The sequence below is a fragment of the Amyelois transitella genome, chromosome 21 (genome assembly GCF_032362555.1).
Source record: "Amyelois transitella isolate CPQ chromosome 21, ilAmyTran1.1, whole genome shotgun sequence".
NCBI classification, from domain to species: Eukaryota; Metazoa; Arthropoda; class Insecta; order Lepidoptera; family Pyralidae; genus Amyelois; species Amyelois transitella.
This window is the reverse complement of record NC_083524.1, coordinates 4,784,657-4,802,863: the sequence shown is the minus strand read 5'-3', so window position 1 is coordinate 4,802,863 and position 18,207 is coordinate 4,784,657. Positions and strand designations below refer to the sequence as shown.

The following is an 18,207-nucleotide window of genomic DNA, read 5'->3' as shown; positions in this document are numbered from 1 at the left end:
TACTTAGATCGACTCGAAAAGCAATCTTACATTCAAAATATTAATCGAATACACATTTTGTGATGTACATAATCTAAAAGAGCTGCTTAAAAATATTTCATGGATATTTTGTATGTACAACACAAAATTTATATCCACAAGTATAAGTACAATTTGAGTTATGGTAAACATAGGTAAATCTATACATTGAATGGCCACATCATATACTGGCAAATATATTTACAAGATATATCACAAACATATCCAAAATTATAATAAAATATTTATTATACATCAATTTATATTGTTTATTTTTGTAGTAAAACGCATATATATTTGACTAGGGATTACATATATATGAGTTTTTATAGATGCATCAAAATCGATTATGGCACTATTTTATATATATAAAATAGGCAAGTTTAAGCCTGAGTAATATAAAGCTTATAAGGCAGTGAATAGTTTTAGTATATTGCTGGCAATATTTGCAACTATACTAGAAACGCAAATATAATTATAATATCACATTCTCCTTAATTATATGGTACATTATTTAACAAAGACTTTGAGCGTTACTATTGGTTGTTTTGTTTTTCTTACGGTTTAACAGGTATACGCTAGCAATTAGACATAAGATGAATAGAACTGAACCAATAGATAAGTAGACGATGGCTGAACCGCCGGCTGATTGGAGAACGACTTCGCCGGTACTGCTCACGTCTCTTACTTTTCGAGACCTGGGCTTCGTCCTTGAGAATTCGAAGTTTTCTGAAATAGAAATTATATTCTTAAGTTTTATATGGAAAATATGCGTGTGTATAAAAAAGGCGACATTTTAAATTTTTGAATGAGTTTCAGAGAGGTCATGTTATTACCTACGTACAAACTCCTTAAATAGGTAAATAAATCTCAATTACACCAACTTAAAATAGTAAAGTAACTAAAAAGACTTATAATGTGAAAAAAAGAACATGGTAAGAATTTTAAAGACTGCAGCTATTAAAACCAATTAAACTTATTATCCTAAGTTAAAAATACACAAAAATTACAAAATCTTACCGATCTCTGATTGTGATTCTTCATAGTCTATATTATTGGACGCCAGCCTACCAACTCTAGGCGATTTCACTTCATTGTCCGATGGGAACGGTGGCAAGTAAGTTGATGGTGGATTGGTACTGCTTGGTCTGAAGGGCTGGGGACATTTGGGGTCTTTCGAACCAGGGTAACATGAACTGGGGGTCGAAGGAGAAGGTTGGGGACACCTTGGGTCCGTGCTGCCTGGGTAGCAGTTGGGTTGAGGCGTGGGAGTCGGTTTTGGACATCTGGGATCAGTATTACCTGGGTAGCAGTTGGGTTGAGGAGTAGGAGTGGGTTTTGGACATCTAGGGTCCGTGCTGCCTGGGTAGCAGTTGGGTTGAGGAGTAGGAGTGGGTTTTGGACATCTAGGGTCCGTGCTGCCTGGGTAGCAGTTGGGTTGAGGAGTAGGAGTGGGTTTTGGACATCTAGGGTCCGTGCTGCCTGGGTAGCAGTTGGGTTGAGGAGTAGGAGTGGGTTTTGGACATCTAGGGTCCGTGCTGCCTGGGTAGCAGTTGGGTTGAGGAGTAGGAGTGGGTTTTGGACATCTACGGTCCGTGCTGCCTGGGTAGCAGTTGGGTTGAGGAGTAGGAGTGGGTTTTGGACATCTAGGGTCCGTGCTGCCTGGGTAGCAGTTGGGTTGAGGAGTGGGAGTGGGTTTTGGACATCTAGGGTCCGTGCTGCCTGGGTAGCAGTTGGGTTGAGGAGTAGGAGTGGGTTTTGGACATCTAGGGTCCGTGCTGCCTGGGTAGCAGTTGGGTTGAGGAGTAGGAGTGGGTTTTGGACATCTAGGGTCCGTGCTGCCTGGGTAGCAGTTGGGTTGAGGAGTGGGAGTGGGTTTTGGACATCTAGGGTCCGTGCTGCCTGGGTAGCAGTTGGGTTGAGGAGTGGGAGTGGGTTTTGGACATCTAGGGTCCGTGCTGCCTGGGTAGCAGTTGGGTTGAGGAGTAGGAGTGGGTTTTGGACATCTAGGGTCCGTGCTGCCTGGGTAGCAGTTGGGTTGAGGAGTAGGAGTGGGTTTTGGACATCTAGGGTCCGTGCTGCCTGGGTAGCAGTTGGGTTGAGGAGTAGGAGTGGGTTTTGGACATCTAGGGTCCGTGCTGCCTGGGTAGCAGTTGGGTAGAGGAGTAGGAGTGGGTTTTGGACATCTAGGGTCCGTGCTGCCTGGGTAGCAGTTGGGTTGAGGAGTAGGAGTGGGTTTTGGACATCTAGGGTCCGTGCTGCCTGGGTAGCAGTTGGGTTGAGGAGTCGGAGTAGGCTTGGGGCACCTAGGATCATTGCTACCAGGATAGCATCGTGGTGCTAAGGTTGTAGTAGTTTGAACTGGTGGCAAGTAGGTAGGGGGATTGAGCGTTGTGGGACGAGGGGGTTGCGGGCAATTAGGATCAGGAGATCCAGGGTAACAAACTGGTTTCACCGTTGTTGGTTTGGGGCACCTAGGGTCATTGCTTCCAGGATAACAGTTTGGTCTGGCTGTTGTCGTGGGTTGTGGGCACCTGGAGTCAGTGTTGCCTGGATAACAATTTGGTTGGGATGGTGTCGTTGGTTTAGGACACCTGGGGTCATTGCTTCCAGGATAGCAGTTAGGTCTTACTGTTGTGGTTGGTTGTGGGCACCTGGGATCTGTGTTGCCAGGATAACAATTTGGTTGGGATGGTGTGGTTGGCTTGGGACACCTGGGGTCATTGCTTCCAGGATAGCAGTTAGGTCTGGCCGTGGTTGTGGGTTGTGGGCACCTTGGATCAGTACTGCCTGGGTAGCAGTTAGGCCGAGCAGTGGTTGTGGGCTGCGGACACCTTGGATCAGTACTGCCTGGGTAGCAGTTAGGCCGAGCAGTGGTTGTGGGCTGCGGACACCTTGGATCAGTACTGCCTGGGTAGCAGCTAGGCCGAGCAGTGGTTGTGGGTTGTGGGCACCTTGGATCAGTACTGCCCGGGTAGCAGTTCGGTCTAGAAGTAGTTGTGGGCTGTGGGCACCTTGGATCAGTACTGCCAGGATAGCAATTTGGTCTAGGAGTGGTACTTGGTTGTGGACATCTAGGGTCAGAAGACCCTGGGAAGCAGTTAGGTAAAGTCGTCGGTGGAAGGTAGGTAGGTGGTGTTAAAGTAGATGGCCTCGTTGGCTGAGGACAATTAGGATCAGGAGAGCCAGGATAGCAAACTGGTTTCTGAGTAGTTGGTTTTGGACATCTGGGATCGGTGCTTCCTGGGTAACATTTTGGTTGAGGAGGGGGTGTTGGTTTTGGACACCTTGGATCGGTCGATCCGGGGTAGCAGTTTGGTCTTGATGGAGTAGTTGGTTGAGGATTTGGAGTTGGTTTTGGACACCTTGGATCAGTCGATCCAGGGTAGCAGTTTGGTCTCGATGGAGTAGTTGGTTGAGGACTTGGAGTTGGATTAGGACATCTTGGGTCGGTACTGCCTGGGTAACAATTTGGCCTAGGAGTAGTTGGTTGAGGACTTGGAGTTGGTTTTGGACACCTTGGATCAGGCGACCCAGGATAGCAATTTGGTTTAGAAGGAGTAGTTGGCTGGCTGGGAGTTGGTTTTGGGCATCTTGAGTCTGTAGATCCTGGGTAGCAATTCGGCCTAGAAGTAGTAGTGGGTTGTCGGCACCTTGGGTCGGTACTACCTGGGTAGCAGTTAGGCCCTGATGGAGTAGTTGGTTTTGGACATCTGGAGTCTGTGCTCCCAGGGTAACAGTTTGGCCTAGATGGAGTAGTTGGTTGAGGGCACCTTGGATCATTACTACCAGGGTAGCAGTTGGGCCTTGGAGTAGTTGTCTGAGGACATCTAGTATCTGTTGATCCAGGATAGCATCGGGGTCCAGATGTGGATGGTGGGAGATATGTTGGTGGGGTCAAAGTGCTTGGTCTTGGCGGCTGAGGGCAGTTAGGATCAGGTGAGCCAGGGTAACAAGCAGGTTTTTGGGTGGTTGGTTTTGGACATCTGGGATCCGTGCTTCCTGGGTAGCATTTTGGTTGAGGAGGGGGTGTGGGTTTAGGGCACCTTGGATCAATCGATCCGGGGTAGCAGTTTGGTCTTGGAGTAGAAGTAGGTTGTGGACACCTTGGGTCAGTATTACCGGGATAGCAATTCGGTCTAGGGGTGGTAGTAGGCTGCGGGCATCTGCGATCATTACTTCCTGGGTAACAATTTGGTCGTGAAGAAGTAGTTGGTTGACTTGGAGTCGGCTTTGGACATCTTGGGTCAGTACTACCAGGGTAGCAATTCGGCCTTGGTGTAGTCGCGGGTTGTGGGCATCTGGGGTCAGTCGATCCCGGATAGCAATTTGGTTTAGAAGGAGAAGTTGAAGTCGGTTTTGGGCACCTAGGATCAGTACTCCCTGGGTAGCAGTTTGGTTTAGTTATTGGAGCTGTTTGTGGACATCGAGGATCTGTAGAACCAGGGTAACATTTCGGTCCTGCAGTAGAAGGAGGAAGATAAGTAGGTGGTGTTAAGGTTGTTGGTTTTGGTGACTGTGCGCAATTGGGATCAGGAGATCCAGGATAGCAAACCGGTTTCTGAGTTGTTGGATTTGGACATCTAGGATCGGGGCTCCCTGGGTAACATTTTGGTTGTGGAGGTGGTGTGGACTTGGGACACTTTGGATCTGTGGATCCAGCGTAGCAGTTAGGTCTTGGAGTGGTCGTAGGTCGGGGGCACCTAGGATCATTCGATCCAGAGTAGCAGTTAGGCCGAGCAACCGTTGTGGGTTGTGGGCACCTTGGATCAGTACTGCCTGGGTAGCAGTTAGGCCGAGCAGTGGTTGTGGGTTGTGGGCACCTTGGATCAGTACTACCTGGGTAGCAGTTAGGTCGAGCAGTGGTTGTGGGTTGTGGGCACCTTGGATCAGTACTGCCTGGGTAGCAGTTAGGCCGAGCAGTGGTTGTGGGTTGTGGGCACCTTGGATCAGTACTGCCTGGGTAGCAGTTAGGCCGAGCAGTGGTTGTGGGCTGCGGACACCTTGGATCAGTACTGCCTGGGTAGCAGTTCGGTCTAGAAGTGGTTGTTGGTTGTGGGCATCTTGGATCAGTACTGCCTGGATAGCAGTTCGGTCTAGGAGTGGTACTAGGTTGTGGACATCTAGGGTCAGAAGACCCTGGGAAGCAGTTAGGTGAAGTCGACGGTGGAAGGTAAGTAGGTGGTGTTAAAGTAGATGGCCTCGTTGACTGAGGACAATTAGGATCGGGAGAGCCAGGATAGCAAACTGGTTTCTGAGTAGTTGGTTTTGGACATCTGGGATCGGTGCTTCCTGGGTAACATTTTGGTCCAGAAGTGGTTGTGGGCTGTGGGCACCTTGGATCAGTACTGCCTGGGTAGCAGCTAGGCCGAGCAGGGGTTGTGGGCTGTGGACACCTTGGATCAGTACTGCCTGGGTAGCAGCTAGGCCGAGCAGTGGTTGTGGGCTGCGGACACCTTGGATCAGTACTGCCTGGGTAGCAGTTAGGCCGAGCAGTGGTTGTGGGCTGCGGACACCTTGGATCAGTACTGCCTGGGTAGCAGCTAGGCCGAGCAGTGGTTGTGGGCTGCGGACACCTTGGATCAGTACTGCCTGGGTAGCAGTTAGGCCGAGCAGTGGTTGTGGGCTGTGGACACCTTGGATCAGTACTGCCTGGGTAGCAGCTAGGCCGAGCAGTGGTTGTGGGCTGTGGACACCTTGGATCAGTACTGCCTGGGTAGCATTTAGGTCGAGCAGTGGTTGTGGGTTGTGGGCACCTTGGATCAGTACTGCCTGGGTAGCAGTTCGGTCTAGAAGTAGTTGTTGGTTGTGGGCACCGTGGATCAGTACTGCCTGGATAGCAATTTGGTCTAGGAGTGGTACTTGGTTGTGGACATCTAGGGTCAGAAGACCCTGGGAAGCAGTTAGGTAAAGTCGTCGGTGGAAGGTAGGTAGGTGGTGTTAAAGTAGATGGCCTCGTTGGCTGAGGACAATTAGGATCAGGAGAGCCAGGATAGCAAACTGGTTTCTGAGTAGTTGGTTTTGGACATCTGGGATCGGTGCTTCCTGGGTAACATTTTGGTTGAGGAGGCGGTGTTGGTTTTGGACACCTTGAATCAGTCGATCCGGGGTAGCAGTTTGGCCTCGACGGAGTAGTTGGTTGAGGATTTGGAGTTGGTTTTGGACACCTTGGATCAGTCAATCCAGGGTAGCAGTTTGGTCTCGATGGAGTAGTTGGTTGAGGACTTGGAGTTGGTTTAGGACATCTTGGGTCGGTACTGCCTGGGTAACAATTTGGCCTAGGAGTAGTTGGTTGAGGACTTGGAGTTGGTTTTGGACACCTTGGATCAGTCGACCCAGGATAGCAATTTGGTTTAGAAGGAGTAGTTGGCTGGCTGGGGGTTGGTTTTGGGCATCTTGAGTCTGTAGATCCTGGGTAGCAATTCGGCCTAGAAGTAGTAGTGGGTTGTCGGCACCTTGGGTCGGTACTACCTGGGTAGCAGTTAGGCCCTGATGGAGTAGTTGGTTTTGGACATCTGGGGTCTGTGCTCCCAGGGTAACAGTTTGGCCTAGATGGAGAAGTTGGTTGAGGGCACCTTGGATCATTACTACCAGGGTAGCAGTTAGGTCTAGGAGTAGTAGTAGGTTGGGGACATCTTGGGTCGGTACTACCCGGGTAGCAATTCGGCTTAGGTGAAGGGGTGGGTTTGGGTTCTGACGTTGAAGGTGGCAAGTAAGTCGGGGGTGTCAATGTAGTTGGTCTCGGTGGTTGTGGACATTTGGGATCGGGAGAGCCAGGATAGCAAACTGGTTTCTGAGTGGTAGGTTTAGGACATCTGGGATCTGAGCTCCCAGGGTAACAATTGGGTCTAGCAGTGGTAGTGGGCTGTGGGCACCTTGGGTCAGTACTGCCTGGGTAGCAGTTAGGTCCTGATGGAGTCGTTGGATTTGGACATCTGGGGTCCGTGCTCCCAGGGTAACAGTTTGGTCTAGATGGAGATGTGGGTTGAGGACATCTAGGATCAGTGCTGCCAGGATAGCAGTTAGGTTTAGGAGTAGTTGTGGGTTGAGGGCATCTTGGATCAGAATTGCCGGGGTAGCAATTAGGTCTAGATGGAGTCGTTGGTTGTGGACATCTGGGATCAGTAGATCCGGGGTAGCAGGTGGGTTTAGTAGTAGTCGTGGGATGCGGGCATCTGGAGTCAGTGCTGCCTGGGTAGCAGTTAGGCCCGGATGGGGTTGTTGGTTTTGGACATCTGGGGTCGGTAGATCCAGGGTAACAGTTGGGTTTAGGTGTTGTCGTGGGTTGAGGGCATCTTGGGTCTGTGCTGCCTGGGTAACAATTAGGTCGAGATGGAGTAGTGGGTTGTGGACATCTAAGGTCAGTAGATCCAGGGTAGCAGTTGGGTTTAGGAATGGTTGTGGGTTGTTGGCACCTGGGATCATTAGAACCTGGATAACATTTAGGTTCTGTTGGGGAAGGTGGTAAATAAGTAGCAGGTTCTGATGTTGTCGGTCTTGTTGGCTGTGGGCAATTCAGATCAGGAGAACCGGGATAGCAAACTGGTTTCTGAGTTGTTGGTTTTGGGCATCTGGGATCAGTGCTTCCTGGGTAGCACTTTGGTTGAGGAGGCGGTGTTGGTTTGGGACACCTTGGATCAGAACTACCTGGGTAGCAGTTTGGCTGTGAAGGAGTCGTAGGTTGTGGGCATCTAGGGTCTGTGCTTCCAGGATAACAATTGGGCCTAGATGGAGTCGTGGGTTGTGGACATCTTGGGTCCGTAGTTCCAGGGTAGCAGTTAGGTCTGGCTGTAGTTGTAGGTTGCGGACATCTCGGATCAGAACTGCCTGGGTAGCAGTTGAGCTGAGAAGGAGTCGTGGGTTGTGGACATCTTGGGTCCGTAGATCCAGGATAGCAGTTGGGTCTGGCTGTAGTAGTAGGTTGAGGACATCTTGGATCAAAACTGCCTGGGTAGCAATTTGGCTGAGAAGGAGTCGTGGATTGTGGGCATTTTGGATCGGAACTGCCAGGATAACATCTCGGCTGAGAAGAAGATGGTGGTAGATAAGTGGGTGGATTTTCAGTTGTAGGACGTGGTGGCTGCGGGCAATTTGGATTTCTCGAGCCGGGATAACAGGTTGGTTCAGAAGTTGTCTGTGGACATCTAGGGTCAGTGTTTCCAGGGTAGCATTGTAGTTGTCCAGTTGTTGTGGACTGTGGGCAGCTTGGATCAGTAGTTCCTGGGTAGCAATTTGGTTGAGGACTCGGTGTTGGCCTGTTGCACCTTGGATCAGTTGATTCAGGGTAGCATGTGGGTTGTGGAGAAGGTGGCGATTTCGGACATCGCGTGTCCGTGCTACCAGGATAACAGTTTGGTCTTGGAGATACTGTGACTTGGCGACATTTAGGGTCAGTGGACCCTGGGGGGCAAACGGTGGGCACTTCGTAGCACGTGGGGTCCGGTGACCCGGGGTAACAACGCTGTTGGGGTCTTAATGTGGTCGTTATTTCCGTGGTGATCCCTTGACAGTTCGCCTCGCAATCGCTTGTGCATAACTGAAATAAGGAAAAGAAAGGCATTTTTATTCCATTCTTATCCACATAGGTGGTGCTGTGATGTTATTGTTATATGAAGCGACAAATTTTCAAACAAAAACGAAACAAAGTTCTTTACCAACGACAAAGACGAAGAAGCAGCATTTGCTCTTAGCTACAACTGACCATAAGCCGTTTTTAATTTGGGAATGGTGAAAAATTATCATGTCAACTATGTACGCTTAAAACTTCCAATGACCGTAAGGTTGGTTGATCATTGAATAAGATCAAGAATAACCGTATCTTATAAATAAAGAGTCATAAGAATGATTAGCCTAACCTCAACGTTACACGTCAAATAAACTTGATCAGTATCTGGGAATCGGAAGGCGCTGACTTTGCTGTAGGCTATCAATGTGGCGCCACTCTTCCCCGTATTGGTCGACTTCTGCCACAGATCAATGAGTTTTCTTTTTCTGTGAAAAAATAACATTAAAAAAATGTGAACATTGACATGCAAATGTAATAATAATACTTTATCAGTTTAAAATTATTATTAAGTTTTCTTCAAATAATAGCTATTTCATCTTTAATATTATAGACTTACTTAGGACAGCCTTCTTTGTCTGTGAGCTGTATTTTATTGGTACCAGGTCCGTCATAGTTGTCGTTATCATACGCCCAGCAGTCATGGATCTTCAAATTAAACTGGTTCCTCACGTCTTTCAAGTACACGAGTATTGTCAGGTACTCTCCAATCTTTATTGATTCTTTCAGAGGAGTCGTCTGAAAATTAAATAAATTTCAATAAGATTCTATGTTTCGAGAAGACGAGTCAGTTACAAAAAAAAGGGTGTAAATACCGATTTTCTCTACGAACATATCACAAGGTCTAGTTCTCTGTCACTGTTTCTGCAGCTTATATAAGTAGATCTATTAAAAAAGGGTACTTCTTTTAGGCGTGGGGCCTAGTTCTGTTACTTTCTGTATCTCAATTTCATCATGGCGTCGTCCAGGCAAACGTGGCCTTTACAGACTAAAGGCCACGTTTGCCGTTAGAGACATTTGCCTTTTTTTGTTAGAGTTTCCATAGAGTATAAAGACATAGCCTTTATATGTTTGGTCCAATAATTACCTTAAAGTAGGTATAAATTAGAATTGACGAACTTACGTTAGGGAACACTCCCTTCTGTATATCCATCCAGCACTCGACGCCTCCCGCGGGACCCTGCACCGCGACCACATCCAGCATGTCAACCATGAAAGGCTTCAACTTCAACGTATGTGTCTCTTCTCTCCTGCCAGTGCTCGTTGATACTTCTAGAGATGTTGACGCACATGACACCTGAAAATTTACAGGATTTTATTAACACATGCCTAATTCAATACAAGTGGGATGGACAAAATTTACTTCTAGACGTAAAATGCGTACTTCACTTGACTTAATTTAGATAATATCTTTGATGATTACGTTGCTAATTAAGTCAAGTAAAATAGCGTTTAGTTTTAAATACTCTTTCACTTGAATAATTAGGTACAGAATCATTAAATACGACTGAATTTCGTCATTTATTGAGATGCCATTAGATCTATCTATAAAAAGATCTATCTATGAGTAGATAGATACTTTGTTTTCGGCGTGTATCCCGATTGGACTTGTCTGAAGGGTTTCTCACGTCTGATCTCTTTAGATCTATCAACACAATAAAAACTTTTGAACTTATTTCTCTCTTCGTTGAAACCATCATCTATTGTTGTCTACTTATTACATTTTGAACTTCTTCCTACCTTCCTCGCAAAGTCAAACGGTCCTTGTACGAAGTCATCAGCCTGGAATACCAGCACATTATCAATGGTTCCGCAAGCATTACAGAGGGGGCGTGAACCGCATCCGTTCAAGGGCACTCTAAATGAGTATCGAGACTGGCTACCACCTAGTGTCACATATCTGCAATTAGAAATGAGAAACTTACATTATCAGTGATTTCTGTTGTATTGTTCAAAGGTAGTTTTTTTTTGCTACAAGAAATTTGTTGTAATTTTTAATTAAGACTTTGACTCGAAAAGGTAATGCTATAATCTGCAGTTTATTTATCTTTAAATTAAGTATTTTCATCTGTGTTTAGATCCCTAAGGTAGTTTGCATCACCCGTTATTTCGGGTCACACGATGTCGACCAGGAACTTATTCTGATTATTGAGATTTATAAGAAATTATCAAAGATGGCTTTTCAAGAATGGAAGTGTATGGTCAGTATGGAAGTGTATCATGGCTGACTTATCATAATTTGAAATTTATTTTGCGCTCAATAATTTTATCGGATTAACTGTACAACGAACGTACCTTACCTATAAGTAATATTCAAGCAATATCGATATGCTATAATGCATGTAGCAACACTTACTTGCATTTAGGGTCATTTAAATGACCTTTACTGTAAATGATCCCATCGAACACATCAGGAAATTCCACTGTTACGTCTATGAAACCGGCGGAGCATTGCACATCAATTTCTGGCGCCAACGGAGAATCTGCAGCTCTTGATCCTCTGATGAAGTTGACGCCATTATCTTCTGCGCTTGCTTCGAAGAATGGAGAGAGGGCATTGTCTCCAGAGAGCTGGAGGTTCAGCTCAGCAGCCGAGAGGGAGTCGATGACATCTGAAACAGCTGTTGCTAGCGACAGCTACAGCGGAAAGATGTTGTGGTTAAGATTGGTGTTTTGAAGAATTAATATCTAGGTTAGATTATTGTGACGAGTAAATAGTGTTGATAGCTTGGTTGTGTCACAGTTGCATTTTATTTCCTGAGTTCTGCCTGATCTAGGGTTTACCTATTATAATGAACTAGGGATTGGTCATTTTGGAAATCTTAACAACGCCTAGGTATATGAAGATCAGAGGTCTTTCAGGATCAAAGACTGTCTTTATAACTTTAACCCAAGCTTGGATCATAAGCTAGGCAAATATTTTAAATCCCTATATCTTCTTTTACGACGTTTACGCTAAAATAAATACAACTGTGCAATAAAGTGAACACAACTGCACATAAATGTCAATTTCAAAACTCCGCTTCATTATCAAAATTGCATTACTCAGATCATGGTAACGGACAGATATCTATTAAATTTATTGTTTGGGAACAATGTAATTTTTTTCCACTCTCACGTTAAGTCTCGAGTCGAAGCATTGAGCGTTGTGAAAAATGCAAAGATATGGGGACACGACTAACATTCAGAAGTGTTCTGGGTAATAAATGAAACGGAGGTCAGATTTAGTTTAGTATTTTTCCTAAGGATAGATAGATTAAGGAACGTCATGAAAGAAAAATTTAATACCCTGTAGTCGTGATCTTATTACTGAAGAATTCGACGCAAGGAGAAGAAATATTGTTCTCTCAATTGACATTTCTACTCCTGGAAAGTAATAGACGGACCACTCAAGAGAAGGATAATTATAATGATATATTAAAATGATAGATTGAAGATCTATATCTTTGTAAATTGACATTGTTGAAAAAGATATTGTTCCGCTGCTTTTCTACGGGTACGTTTTGGATGTAGGAGATTGATTAAAAGTTATTCTTGACGTCAATCAATAATAACGTCAGTCAATAAGTGATACCTTAAAATAAACTGGAGATTTAGCTCTTAACACGCAAAGGCAAAGATTTTCAATTAAGTACTGAACATTCATGACGTTTTTACACAAAGGTAACGCAATCATAATTAAAATATGAATTCTTCTACAAAGAAAATCAATCAACTTGAACCGTATTACCTCACAACTGAATATAGCATGGAAACGTAAGAGGTCAATAATTTTATTGAGTATTTCTAAACAATGGAAAAATGAGTGATGGTCTTCGATATAAAATTATTTTGTCATCCCACACAAAAGAGTTATTTTGCGCACTTTCCCGTCAACAATTGAGCAATTGTTTTTCTGAGATGCAAACGAAATAGTTTACAATTTATTAGCGTACATCAAAGCAGACCTTTGGTTAAAGGTGCGTATCAATAAAGGGCATTCGTAACATTTTTGTATTATATCATCTAGTTAGTTTTATACTGTAATGTATACGCATAAATTTTGTCATGTACTTGATATAATTTGTATGTCTGCCCATTTCTTTTTCCCAAAATTGTATTGTAGAATAGTGTTTTCATGCTAATTTGTTGGCGAAGATACATAGTGTATGCCACGTGCTTCTCTTTCCGCATAGATTGCTTATTAAATTCAAATAAGGAAGAGGATTAAACTCGGATTTTTAGACGATGGGCTAGCAATCTGTCACTTCCTTTAAATGTCAGTCCCAGCAATTAGCCGGCCATCTTGTGACTTTAGAATCAGTCTACCTCGTAAGTTAGTTTACATTAAATTAAGTACTTACATGGAAATTAAACTACATATATACCTTCTTTATAAATAAAATCAAGTTGTTATTGATATGGGAGAGGTTCGAGTCATACTCTAAGTCTCAATCAAGAATGCTCTTGGTCGAAACCTGACTTTAAAATGTATGGACAAAGAATTCGATAGCAATTTAGACAATATTTGTTATTGCATTTCATCATTCATGAAGTCAAAATAATAAAGTTTTTATATATTACGTAAATGTATGCAGTTAGATAATAAAACAAAATATGATGTAGCAAATAGAAGATGGGAGCTGAGAAAAAATATTATTTATTGAGATTCAGGAAATAGCCTAACACATCAGGTGTATCTTCTCTTCCTCCTGGCCCTAGCTAAGCCTTTGACCATTAGCCAAGATTTGGTGAGTCAGTTTTTCCTTAAAGCAACTCCCGTCTGGCCTCCGCGAATGTTTGCAAGTGAAGCTTACCCCCATTAGTCGGACAAAATCCTATCCCTTTTTCCATCATGGAACAACTTAATGGAGGATAGACCGAAATTCGATCGAAAATGAAAAAAAAAGATTAACCACTCTATTTTTATTAAAATAGTTTAGATTGTATTATCTAGCCATACTGTACAGTGTACATTACCTGCACGAGTGCAATCAGTGCCGCTATGCGCATGACAGCCGCTTCATGGGGCCTGAAACAAAAAAAGAAAGATATTATTCAGAGTCAACTAATATAGGAAGTAAGGCAATTATGTAAAAGATTAAAATAAAATAAAAAAAATTTGAAAGTATGTAAAGATATGAGAATGTTTGTGTGTTTGTTACTCTTTTACTCAAAATCTCCAAAACAGATTTTTATGAAACGTTGCAGTAATACAGCATACACATTGAAAAACAATGGCAGATTAAGGGCATTCGTCTGCACTAAATCGTAGGCAACAACTAGATAACTAGCTTCCCTTAAAATATAAAAATTTTAACATACGATAGGTACCCAGTAATAAAAACATATCTAACCGAATGTTAACTTAAACATAACCTCTCCGCGATACGTAATCTCAATCATTTTTGAGTCCATATTACATGTTTATCAATTTGAGAAACATCTTAGATATTTTTAGACTGAAGGCTTTACATTTATCACTTTTTCTTTCAACACTGCCCAGGGTCAAAGGTGACAGAATCGATTTGAGGAATTACTTTACACGTAAGTGTAAATGGATGCGTGAAATAGTGGGAAAACGTGATGATAAGGCTATGTCATAAGTTCGGTACTTGGTTTTTTTATGTTCTTACAGTGAGGGAAAACATCGTGGGAAAACCTGCACATTCAGGCAACTGGAAGTATACCGTAATCCAAAAAGAGGTGAGCAGTCAAAAAGGAGTCGATTTGTTTAAAAAACTGATTCAGCCAATTCTGGATCATGGTCACAAAGGCGCAACATGGGCTCCATTCTGGAGAGTTGACTATATGTATATCCTGGATTAACGTCAAAAGAAACACGAAGAAAAAAATTTAAATGTTTATTTTTTCAAATACACATACATACATACATATGGTCACGTCTTTATCCCTTGTAGGGTAGACAGAGCCAACAGTCTAGAAAAGACTGATAGGCCACGCTCAGCTATTTGGCTTAATAATAGAATTGAGATTCAAATAGTGACAGGTTGCTAGCCCAACGCCTAAAAAAAGAATCCCAAGTTTGTAAGCCTATCCCTTAGTCGCCTTTTACGACATCCATGGGAAGGAGATGGAGTGGTTCTATTATTTTTTTGTCCTGGTGCCGAGAACCACACGGCACACAAAATACAAATACACAACACAAATTTTATCAGGTAAAACCATTTTTGTTTATTTCTTTATTATTTATTGTACAAAATACAATCTGTTTACATACATATTTAGTAATATGAATAGCATTATCTAACAGTCTACTACGGGTTTATTGAAGTAGGTTTATAAGTGTGATTCAATCAATATGTGTGCGTGTATTCATCTCCAACATTGCTCATCCACGGTGTCTTGACATGCCCTTTACATAGCAAGCTTATATCAAACGGTTCCCTTCACCTACGCCCTATGCGTAATACTGCGCTAATAAAATGTTAATCCATTGAGTAATCTTGTTTATTTTGTTAATTTGCCAGATTCTTTATTATGTAACGTATTATAAAATAATTAAGCGTATACTTTAAAGCATTCATTCAACATATACGTATGTCAAATAAATTAATTTGTGACATTCAAAGGTTTAAGATTAAAAGAGTTTTGTCAATATAAGATTGATTAGCGTTGTGGTCGTGTTTAAAAAAGTTAAAGAGACGTAAGGCTTAACTATTTCGTATAATGCAATAGGCAATAAGGTCCCATTTGAATATCTTCTATATATCAATAAGCCATCTAGCTGAAACTGACCTTCAATTTGTGACTAGCTTTGTCTACCTGGTAAGAAATAAAGACGTCAAATATGTGGGTTTGTGTATATTCGATTTCTAATTTTGGTATACTTACATAAGTTTTTAATCGCATCCGATTAAAGACAAGTTTATTATAATTTGGTTGAAACCACTAAAGCTGCCACCTATCTGATTTTTAATGATGATGTAGCTATTGTTTCTTTATCTAAAGGCTATAATGGATATTGATGATTTTCATGTAGCTAATACTTTAATTGCATACATCACATTACCTTTAAAAGGTAATGTAAATATATTTAAAAACCTATTCCAACATCATCTATTTATGCATCAGGAGGAGATTGCACGAGAGTTAAGGCTGCCCTTTATTCTTTTGCTTGTTCAAATATTAACTTATGTGTTGCCATATAGTAAACTGATTTTTTTTTCCTTTTTTCGTATAAGATTTTTGTTTATTAAAAAATATATTTGTTTTTGAAGAGAGATATGAATGTGGATGCGGCGAAAGTGCAAGTGGAAAGATGTAGTCTGTGCTTCCCGTTCGGATAATATTCGTGATTTTATGTACGTATGATTTGGACCACTATATACCAAGTATGTTCTTATTAAAGGATAGTCGTTTTCTCTCGTTTACTATTTTTAATGATTAAGAAAAAACTCGATGAAATTAAGGTTATATATATATACATACTTTTAAAGACATTTACAGAACTGTTTCGCATTAAGAACGCCCATAACCTTAGAATATTTATTGCTTTTATCACAAAGTATATAAAGAATCTCAAGCACGATCAAATCATGGCAAACAAGACAGGTGTAAAATTAATAATCATATAAGTTATCTTCACACAAATAAAAATAACATGATATTTAAATTCAATAGAAGTGCATCCGTCAGTCAAGAACACTTCCTTGTAATCAATGGTATTCGTAAAAAATGCCCATAGTACGAGTATTATATGTTTTAAATGTGGTGTCACGACCCTAGTGGTTCGTGAGGTCAAAACGTTTCCGTCTGTGGCGTCATCTGGGCTTAGGGCCCAATTAAAAGGGATTGGATCATTTCATCAGCAGACTGAAGAGGGGAATGTAATAGTAACATATGCAATTAGAGCTTAATAAATGATCATGAATATCAAAATGTAACTGTTTTGGTTAGAAGCAATTACGTGTCATTAATATTTTAAACTTGCGTTAGTTTGTGATGATTTAGTAATTGACGGAGTTTTAACTACTGGAATAACTTAATGCTCACAGGAAAAGTAAAAATCTAATTAGGTAAACGAAACATATTACTGTGAAGAAGAAAAATTTAATAATTGATTTGTGATGATTAAATTTTTTTTATATAGGTAAGTGTATGATTATTATGAGTTGCTTTATTGGATTTTTTAAATTCAAAAGGTATAAACTCGCTACATATATCGTACTTTATTGTATAAAAACACAATTTTAATGAAAAAAACTTTATTGCACCTAAAATAACATACACTTACTGCCTTCGAATTTAATGCCTTCTGGTTATATATTGAGGTTTAGATAATTTCCTAAATCTAATGAGAACAGATTAATAAACCCCCGCCCACCCAGATTCACATAAGCCTATCACAGATTTCATTATGGGTATTACAAAACTATTTACTACCTATTAAAAACTGCGTAGGTGTGACTATAAAGGCGAATCCTTTGAAGTTATCTAATTTAAGATGACAAATTCTTTATTTGGTGAAGAATGACCCAATCGATTTAAATAGCAACTGTCTGGGGTCAGTATGGGAATTGTGTTAATGGGGTATTATGTAAGTAAGTTTAGACAGTGTCTAGAAATAACTTAGATTAGTCGTGTACGAAGTTAACTAATCTAAATTGTCATGTTTAAGAAACAGTTTTTTCGCAATATATAATGTCATCTCATTAAAAAGATAGGAATTCTCCAAATTATTTAGCCTCAAATACATGCCGTGATATTTATTAAATTACAATCAATAACTTATTTCAATTGGTTATATATTATCTTGTTTGAGTTTTATAATACATCTTATTTAATACTAGCACGCCGCCACGGCTTCGTCCGTGGTTCATAGGTAGATAAATTGTCTTTAGATGATAGGTTCAGTATATTGAGATGAGCTCCTTTAAATTATATTTAAATTTACAAGAAATTTATTCGTAAGTGTACATTTTTACTACGATAGATAAATATTAAGTCAAAATAAGTAATCATAGTCACACATGAACGCATACTCGTTCATACTAACAAAGCCATTTGAAACAATCAGTAAGATTCCCAAAGTTTTTGCGCGAACAGATTGAATGATCAATGACACCAATTATATTGTTCCTGTTAATTTGGGAATGTCGATTATTAGTTTTTGTTACATAATTGATCTTGGAATATACATACCTCATGACAATTTTTTTATTAAAATTTCAGCTAGGTACTATGTACATGCTGCTAGCCCAACTTTTAGATGAATAATCCCAAATGTAAATGAATAATCTGTTTTCCTTGATGATCATTTACAAACGTGCGAAAGTAGCACTTTGGAAAATAATATTATTATTTGTTCATAATAATTTTCTGATGTTAATTATTATGCATTAACATAAGGTTTAAATATAATAAAAACATAAAATATAAAGTTCAAGGGCAGTTATCTAATATATCATCGATGTAAATTGCCCATCATAATACTCAAAGGTGATAATTATCACTGTTGTCTTAAAATCTGACATTTGTATGATATTTGTTAGTTATAATCACCTAATTTATGGCCATTGTAATCATATATTACTTACAAGTATCTATATAGATACATGTGTTCAGCCGTGTGGTTCCCGGCACCAATACCAGAAAGAATAGGACCACTCCATCTCTTTCCCATG

General features: G+C 41.3%; 1 protein-coding gene across 1 annotated transcript in view; it reads right to left on the bottom strand.

Annotated features, from left to right (window-relative positions):
• Positions 1–81: 81 nt before the first annotated feature.
• Positions 82–18,207, bottom strand: part of LOC106138762 (mucin-2) — a 45,664-nt gene continuing 27,538 nt past the window's right edge. The window contains exons 2-17 of the mRNA XM_060950492.1: positions 13,541–13,592; positions 10,938–11,218; positions 10,322–10,481; positions 9,852–9,878; positions 9,705–9,821; positions 9,141–9,319; positions 8,874–9,009; positions 8,005–8,554; positions 6,567–7,500; positions 6,292–6,473; positions 6,048–6,234; positions 4,778–5,963; positions 4,121–4,633; positions 2,466–3,916; positions 1,039–2,330; positions 82–747 (exon numbers count right to left, since the gene is read on the bottom strand). Of these exons, the coding sequence (XP_060806475.1) occupies positions 533–747; positions 1,039–2,330; positions 2,466–3,916; positions 4,121–4,633; positions 4,778–5,963; positions 6,048–6,234; positions 6,292–6,473; positions 6,567–7,500; positions 8,005–8,554; positions 8,874–9,009; positions 9,141–9,319; positions 9,705–9,821; positions 9,852–9,878; positions 10,322–10,481; positions 10,938–11,218; positions 13,541–13,592 (7,462 nt within the window). The 3' untranslated portion in view covers positions 82–532. The remainder of the gene's footprint in view (positions 748–1,038; positions 2,331–2,465; positions 3,917–4,120; positions 4,634–4,777; positions 5,964–6,047; positions 6,235–6,291; positions 6,474–6,566; positions 7,501–8,004; positions 8,555–8,873; positions 9,010–9,140; positions 9,320–9,704; positions 9,822–9,851; positions 9,879–10,321; positions 10,482–10,937; positions 11,219–13,540; positions 13,593–18,207) is intronic.